This window comes from Lasiodiplodia theobromae, assembly GCF_012971845.1.
Source record: "Lasiodiplodia theobromae strain AM2As chromosome Unknown scaffold_20, whole genome shotgun sequence".
In the NCBI taxonomy this organism is placed as follows: Eukaryota; Fungi; Ascomycota; class Dothideomycetes; order Botryosphaeriales; family Botryosphaeriaceae; genus Lasiodiplodia; species Lasiodiplodia theobromae.
The window spans coordinates 156,582-164,951 of record NW_023336409.1 but is presented as its reverse complement, the minus strand read 5'-3'; the positions used below and the strand labels follow the sequence as shown (position 1 = coordinate 164,951).

At 61.9% G+C, this 8,370-nt stretch overlaps 1 protein-coding gene across 1 annotated transcript; it reads right to left on the bottom strand.

The window, feature by feature from the left end:
- Positions 1–2,311: 2,311 nt before the first annotated feature.
- Positions 2,312–4,878, bottom strand: LTHEOB_6826 (Zinc finger containing protein; the record flags this gene model as incomplete). Its single annotated transcript, XM_035516124.1, has 4 exons — positions 2,312–2,659; positions 2,822–3,337; positions 3,395–3,831; positions 4,383–4,878. The coding sequence occupies 4 exons, from the start codon at positions 4,876–4,878 to the stop codon at positions 2,312–2,314; spliced, it is 1,797 nt and encodes a 598-aa protein (XP_035371793.1).
- Positions 4,879–8,370: the final 3,492 nt, after the last annotated feature.

The following is an 8,370-nucleotide window of genomic DNA, read 5'->3' as shown; positions in this document are numbered from 1 at the left end:
GAGCCCATTGCCGAGCATATATTACTGTGAGTTACGGCACGCATATACGGACATGTATGTCTCCGAATCGACCACCGGAGTGAAGACCGAGACCCGGGCTGCCGGACGGACGGGGAAGAGGTGGCCAAGTCGGCCGGCGTGGGCATCGGAGGAATCCTCTCGGTAGACCAAGAAGCTCGGGATCATACGATGGACCGAATCGGACACGGGATGAAACACGGCACGTGCAAAAAGCCACAAGGGTGAAAAGTATGACATTGGAACAGCCACAGGATGGGCGACAATGGGCCAAAGCCGCTAGCGGTAGAAAGTTGAGACAGGGAAACTTTTGTCGGAAGAGGAGGTAGTGGGAACCAGGCTCCTGCGGAGGTGGTGGCGGAGGCGGCGCCTGTGGTTTCGATGATACGGGGTGGGATAGGAAAAACTAGGGCAGGAAGGCCGTCATGTGCGAGAGTCAAAAAGAATGTAGGCGCAGCGGGCAGGCGCACAAATAGCTGTTGTCGGTTATTTTTAGGGGCGGCTGCGAGCATGCTGTTCGTATAGAGGGACGCACAAGAGAACGACCGGTGTCGTTGCCCTGCGTCTGCAAGAGCGAGAGCAAGTCGACGAAGGGCTCGCAGCCACGTTTTCTTGTTTCTCGACGTTTTGCATGATAAGCGTTGGTAAGCGTGCAGTTTCAGCCAGCCTCGAGACCCAGGGCCAAGAGCGACAGAGAGACAGCAGTTGTGTGTACGTACTTGTAGCTGTGGCCAGAGCGTTCGGCCCTACCCTCCTCTGCCATGGCCCTCCTTGCACCGCCCCGGAGCTACTTCCTCGCCCTCGAGGCTTGTTTACCCGGCAAGGGCCACACCATAGTAGCTTGCAATTAATGCGATGGATTAGTAGATGAAATAGATAACCGAGGCCCAATAGCTGGGCCCACGGCCCGTAGACCCCACCCCGACGACCCCTCACCCCCTTCATGAGCGCAGAGACAGAGAGAGAGCGCGCGGCGAGAGAACTGGGACGAAAGCGGACAATGCGCCCACTAACCGGGAAGGAAGCCCATTAAGCTCGGAAGGAAGAGACCGCGCCATTGCTCGCTCTTACCGTCCCGAATCCCCGACCGATAAACTCGCGCTGGCGGGAAGGAAGGGGTGGAGTGGTTCGTTGGCACCGCCCAAGCTGTCGTCGGTTCGGATAGGGCGGGTTCTGACTAGTGGGGCCTTCGGGCTCTGCACTACTGCTACGAGTGGAGATAAGGAAGAAAAGAAAAAGGGCACCGAAAGAATCCCGTCTCGCCTGGGGCGGAGCGCGCTTGGGTCCATGCGACGAGCGAACGAACAACAACAACTGAACAATACGACCGGTCGGACAAGCCCTGTTTTTTTTTTTTTCCTTTTCTCTAGCGTCAAACACCGTGGTTCTTCTCGCATCATGAGCCCTAATTCGATGTAGGCATGCACGAAAAAGGGGGTGTGAAAAGAAGGGGCCGAGTTCCCCGAATTGCGAGCGAATGGAAGGATGAACCGTGAAGGAATTTCGCTGCGAGTATTTAGAATGTTGTGTGGGGTGCCCAAAGTGTCGGGTTGCAGGCATCTCCTGTGTTGTCTCAAAGGAGCGCGTTGCAGCAGGCTGCAATGCATGGGGGCCGCGCAGGTTTGGTTGGTTTCCGTGTTTGTGACTATTGAGTAAGAGGGCGCCGCGCGCGCGACACACAGATCGCATGATCAATTGATCACCGAGTCTCCGCGATCCGACTGCGGCACAGACGCGCGAAAGGGCAAGCGTGTGACCTATCGTCATTTCACGCTGATTGAGAGAGATTGTGTGAGACTGTGTGTGCGTAGGTAGTTTCTTTCTACGGTAGCTACTTGTGACAATGCGCCGTTCACATGCTTGGAGAGCGCTGTCTAGAATCATCATGCGTTGTGGTATTTGGTAATAAGGAAAGAGTCCAGACCAGCCGAACCAGGTATTTCCCACCTCTTCCGTGTCTCTCGGTAAACACAAGTCCCTCCCGTCCGTCGCTTTTTTGCTGGTATATGGTGATGATTTAGAAAGTGGAACAAAAAAAGACGTAGGCCCAACATTACGCGTGTCCATCCCTCAGCGAGCGCTTCGAATGGGGGGTGGTGCATGTAGTCGTCAAAAGACGTCCAGCCGTGCAAGCAACATTGGCGCCAAGCGGTGCAAACGACCAAGAAGCAATACATGGTATCCCCCAGAGCGCTGCTGTTCCCCAACGCCGAACAGGAAACAAGGTATAGTGAACAAAGGAAAATTATTGTAGAAGTACACGGGAAAGCAAGGGCGACGCCGCGCTCGCTGGTCATATCGCGAGCTCGGCCGCATCGAACGACATTGGTGCGCCCCCGATGACGTTGTCCCACTTGGGCTCGCCCTTGTCTTCCTCGGGCATCGTGTGTAGCGCCTCGGCGCGCTTCAGCGTCTGCACGTCGAGGTCCGTCACCCACTGCTTGCCGTCGCCGCCAGGCAGCTTCATGCGGACCTCGAACTCCTGGTCGAGCATCATGTCGTCCTTCCACAGACGGCGCGGCCCGTCGTATACGCACAAGACGCGCTTCTTCATCTTCATGCGCTCCGTGGGGCAACCCCACGACACGGGGTAGTTTTTGCGCTTCTTGCGCGAGCTGGCCGACGGCAGCGTGACGCCGCCCTTGGACAGCGTCAGCCCAACGCGGCGCGTGTTGCCTCTCTCACCAGAGGGCTTTTGGGTGGTGGAGGAAGTGCCATCCCCGGCGTGCGAACCGACACCCCGGGAATGTGTTGATTGTCAATGCGAATTGTTGCCTCGCCGCGCCTTTTTGGTGCGGCGCACGCCGTACGTGTCGTCGTTGGCGTCGTCGTTGTCGTACTCCTCCTCTTCCTCCTCGTCGTCGTACGTGCCCGTGTACTCGGGCATGTCGTTGGGCAAGTGGTGCTTTTCCATCGTCTCCTTGACATCCTCGTCGTCGGCGACGCTGGTGAGCAGCTTCTGGTTGATCGCCTCGGACGGCTCGGCCTGCTGCACGACGCGCAGCACGCAGTCGTCGAGATGCTCGTAGAAGTCCTGCGCGTTTGCGAACGTGACCGAGCAGGTCGAGCAAGTGCCTGCGGTGCTGGTGCCCGTGTACGCCTTCTTGGCGGCCGGGCTCTTCTTGCGGCTGTTGGGCGGCGTCTGCTCGACGCCGTGCACCGACGTGAGGTGGCGCTTGAAGACGTCGGCGCGGTTGAACGACTTCTCGGCCGCAGAGCCGGAGCCGGGGCAGAAACCGCACACCATGGTGCCCTTGTAATGGGTCAGGGTGTGCCTGTTCTTGTCGTACTTTCTTGCGAATCCTTTGAGGTGGTACTCCTGTGGGTACTGGTCAGCTCGGGTGAATCGCCCCCAATAAAGCTCGGATCAACGTACGCATGTGGTGATCGGGCACTTTTCTGGGCGCTCGCTCTGGTGGGTGAGCATGTGGGCCTTGAGGTCCTTGAACACACGGCCGCACCCCTCAATGGGGCACATGCCCTTCTCCCTCGACTCCTCGTCCAACTCGAAGCTGTTGCTGCGGCCGCTGGCCTGGGACTGGCGGGACTGGACGGATACCGCGGATGGGCGCCGGGCGTTGTTGTAAGTGGGGTAGGGTTGGAAGGACTGCTGGTGGAGGTAAGGGGACTGGCTGCCGGAGCGCTTGAAGCGCCTCGAGTCGGCGACGTTGTTGTGTGAAGAGGTGTTGGAGGGGGCGGGGGAGGGCGGCTGCTCCACGAAAGTCTGGAACTGCAGCGAGGGAGTAGAGAAATCCTGGAAGGGGGAGCCCCCGTACGAGAGCGCCTCCTGGAAGGGCTGAATCAGGGTCGGGTCTGTGAGGATCATGGTGGTCAGCGGGGGGTTCAGTGCAGCTGAATAAATGTGGAGATATCGAGTAGAGGAAAGCAATGCCAACGCGCTGGAGAGGAGGAAGACGGAAATAAAGGAAACCGACAGGAAGAATCCATTGGAGATGACGAAGCGTTGGAAGCGGCTTGCGGGGATGCAGATACTACTTGAGAAACGGGGGAGGCTGAAGCATTGGCGGGGACGATGCCAGCTGAAAGCTCGGCTGGCGCCCCACTAGGCCGCATCTGGCTTGACAAAAGGGAACTTCGGCGCCTCCGATTTGCGCTCACTGCTGCCGCCGATCGGCGGGTGGACTGGTGGGGAACAGACGCAGACGATGGGCTAAGTGAAACCATGGCGGATGCTGGTGTGGTCGGGGTCTTGAAAACATCTTCGCGCTTGGAGGGTGCAACAGACTGACTCGCGGCACTGAAAGCTCGCGGACGCGACCGCGCGGAGGCGGAAAAAGGAGGAATGGCGAAGGGAAAGGCGGTGCGCGCGCTGGCTTGTGACGGCGAAGAAACTTTAGACTCACCAACACATCCCGAGATCTTGCTGTCGGGCGCCACCATGCTCTCGAACTCGAAGCCGCACGTGGTGAAGGGCTCGGCAGGCTCGAGGCCCGGGGCCAGGCCCAGGCCCTGGCCGAGCACGCTCCACGGCTGCTCAATGAACTGCTGGCCCATCGACGGCGAGCCTGCTGCGGAGGGCGAGGTGCTCTGGGCCGACGCGGTCGACTCGGAGGCAGTGGAGAGGTGCGGCGGGCAGACCTCGAATGATTGGGAGCCCGAGGCGGGCGAGGCAGCGGGCGAGTAGGGGAGGTAGTTCTGCTTGAAGGCGTACATGTTGCTGCTCTGGGGGGCGCTGAAGGCGTGGATGTTGGGCTGGGCGTCGAAGGTGGTGAAGTGATATGCCTGCGCCGAGGCGGGATACTGGCTGTGGGCGAGCAGGCCGTACTGCTGCTCCTCCTGCGAGGGATACAGGTCGAAGTCGTTGGAAGGCATGGTGGGGTGGCAGGAGTAGGAGACCATTGGCCCTCTTGGTGTCAGCGACGCGGTGGTGTTAAGAGGAGCTCGCGGCCTGAGGGGACGGTTAGCATTGGCGAATCCTGTAGGAGTGCGGGCGGGCCGCGGGGACTAAATATAAGAGTACGGATGGAGGAGAGCTCGAGCGGCGGGCAGCAAAGGTTGGTTGGCTCAAGGGCATGGGGGAGGGAGGGGGGGTTTCACTTACCAGGCTGAGGCGGGCCCGGTCGAGAGGGCTTGGGGGCCAGGCTGTATCTCAAATGCAGAGCCGATGATGCGAGATCGCCCGGAAGGATTGCTTTTTCTTGGCCGGAAGAAACAGAACACACACAACCGGGGGGGTCCCGTTGGGGCAGGCGAGTCCGGCGCGGAAGGATCAATAGGGACTGCACAAAGGCTTGAGTGCTGACGATCGGCGGCGACGCAGTGCTGTGGGCGATGGCGGGCTGGTTATGTATAAGCGTCGTGTGGGCGGCGCATGGCACAAGTCTGGGGCCTGCCCTACGGCTACTGCGCGCAATCCATGGCATGAGGTGGACAGACGGTGAATCCGCGCTAGCAGGCTGCGCAGAAGAAAGGCATCTTCGCACGCCCCGCCAGATCGCGCGCGCCGGGCGAGCCTGGTGGCTTGGGGGCCGCGCAGGAGATGCGGTGTGTCCGCGCGCCGCCAGGCCGCAATCTGCACACGCCGCACGCCCGCGCTCCCCATCTGGCAGCGGGAAGCGATCATTGCCCCAATCCTGCCCGCGCCCCTGTCTCGTCCGCCGTGCCGGGAGCAGCCTCGCCGCGCCATTGGCTGCGCCGTCCCGGCGAGCCCGTCTGCTGCACCCGTGGCTGTGTGCGCTCGCACAGCCTTCGTGCCCTCATGCTCGCTGCCTTTACCGCCCCCACCGCTCCGCTTTGGGAGAATGCTGAGCTATCATTAGAGGGTGCCAGGGGCCCTGGGCGAGGAATGTGCCTGGCATGTGGGCGACCACGTCCGAGCCCTAATCCGACCGCCGCCGTCCCCGAAGGCCCTGCGTCATGACGATGCGCTGCGCAGCCGTCATCGATGGGGCTCGTCGAGCACCGCCAGGCACCCGCCATACCGCACCGCACCGCACCGCCGCACCTCGCTCGCCGCCGTCCCGCACCAGCAGTGCTGGCGCGCGCAGTCACCGCCGGCGCGCGTCGCCGCCCGCCGCACGTCGGCGACCGGGCCCGGGCCATGGCTGCTGCGTGCGTGCAGGTGGGCGGCCGAGATGATGAGCAGCGCTCGCTTGCGGTGGTGCCTCTCCCGCCGGGATGGGTGCTGCTGTCGGGTCATCTCGATCTGCTTCCGCGCCCGCTGCCTTCCCCTGAGAAGGCCCGCGAGCAGGCCCAGCGCATTGGATAGGGCTGAGCAGCCAGGCGCACACCCTCAACCATGACCGCCTCTCGAAGCGCCCTCCCCCACGTCCTGCCACCGCCTGCCGCCTGATTGGCTGTGCCGCCGTCTGCGCCGTCGCACTGGGGACAGCCATGTAACCCCCCCGCGCCTTCCGACGCGCTGGGTGAGGATCCTGCGCTGCGATGCTGTCTGGCGTCACCGACGCGCGACAGAACCCTCTGCCCCGCGTGCGCCTGCCCTGCCCGCGCACGACTAAGCAGCACACAGCGCCGGATTCGGCCATGGTCGTTTCAATGCGTGGGAGCGTTCCGCCGGCACGCTTGGGCGCCCGTGTCATCACCACTCGACGGTTGTCGCGTCGCTGTTAGCGGCCAGGCTAGCTACTGTGCGACAGGCAAACTCGACCACCGGCACGCTGCCCCCGCCGACTCGCCGACTGTCGTTTTGGCCCCGGGACTTGCCATGCCCGGCGGGCTGCCTAAAATTGGACCGCCTTGTGCTTCCCGCGAGGGGCCGTTTGCCTTGTTTCGCTGCGATGCCAATGGGGTTTGATCATGAGGGGACCTCGCGGGGACATGGGGACGAGGTTCCTGGCGAGGCGGGCCCCTCGTCGCCCCCAAAAATAGGCCCTGCTGCATCCAAATAGTCAACTAACACTCCAACAACAGCAACCCCGTCTCTCTGCCCTCTGCAGCATGGACGCTCCTCGCTCGCAGCCGGTAAGATCCGCAAGACAGGTGTGCAAAACCAAAACGTGCGCGTGTCGCATCTCGGATGGGGGCCGGCTTTTTTGCTTTTTTCCATCGCTATTGCTTGCTGCGTGCTCGCTCGCCGGACCGGGGCCTCGCGCCTCGCATTCGCTTTTGTTTTTTTGCTGCCCTGGTGCCTGATACCAGCGCGTATAGTCAGTGAGACGGTCAGAAGTTTGCGCAAGAACGCTGACCACGCCGTCGCACGTTTTTTCGAGGCTAGTGGTAGGCAGTCCGTGCTGCTCACGCTGGCCGCTCTAGACCCTCAGCGGCCGGTGATGCTTGGCAACGACCTGCAGCGGTCGAGAAGTGGGTTGGCCAGCAACGCCACGGGGGCACTCGCCGGACGCCCAACCGTCCAGAGAGCAGAGCCACCGCTAAACAATTCACCCGCATTGGCGGCGGCCCACGCCCGCCGTGCATCTTCTCTGCCCGCGTGCCCGCCGACTCGACGGCTTCCCGCTGCGCAATCCCCGCGGCCAGATCCCAATATAGCATGTGCGCAGCTTAGCTCCCCAGTATTGGAATCTGCCAATCTGCCTTTGTAAAGAACCACTTGTCCGGCGCCATGTAGCGCTGCCCTACCGCACGCCCCGCGCACCACCGGAGTGGTAGCTCATCGGCTTGGCTTTCTGCTCGAGGGTGCTTGGATGCGGCTCTTCTGGCAGCCACCCCCCCTCTTTCCGATCGTCCTTTCGCCGTCCATCTGCCGCGCTTGTTTCGATCGGAGCCCGGCTTGGTACGTGGCGGGGGGCAAAACGGTTGATAGTATCCGCACGTCGCACCATTGCCATGCCGCCTGTGACGCTCCGCGGCATTCTCCAGGCGCTGATGGTGAGTGACTGGAGGACCGGGGTCACTTGGCATGAACTGATAGTTCGAGGCCTACGAGACCACCCCCATGTACGGCATGCTCCAGGCATCCTGCAGGACGAGGGGACTGAGCGTCCTGTCTAGAAGTGCGGGGATGGTCTGAGCTGGTCTGCCATCGGAATGAGTCTCGTCTTCACGAAAGTCCATCTCGCCATCTCGCTTGCCCCTGTAGGAGTAGACGGCGCCTTGAGTGCACGGCAGTAGTCGTTGTTGCGCGATGCCGAAGCCACGAGGGCAGAGGAATTGTTGCTTGCGGCAGCCACAGGCGTGGCATGCAGTGGCCCTCGGCGAATGCTTCTCCTAACCTCCGCATGGAGAGTTTTTGCAGATGCGGCACTTGCCAGGGCACGCGCGAGTCCTGTCCTACGGTCCAGAGCAACGGGAGTGTGCGGAGATGGCAGACGCCGCCTGCCGAGAGCCGCCGATCAAAGACATGCGCCGAGCGACCGCAACCAGCGGCTGCGGGACCGACCGACGGAGGCCAGAAAAAAAAAGGGCACGGGGCTC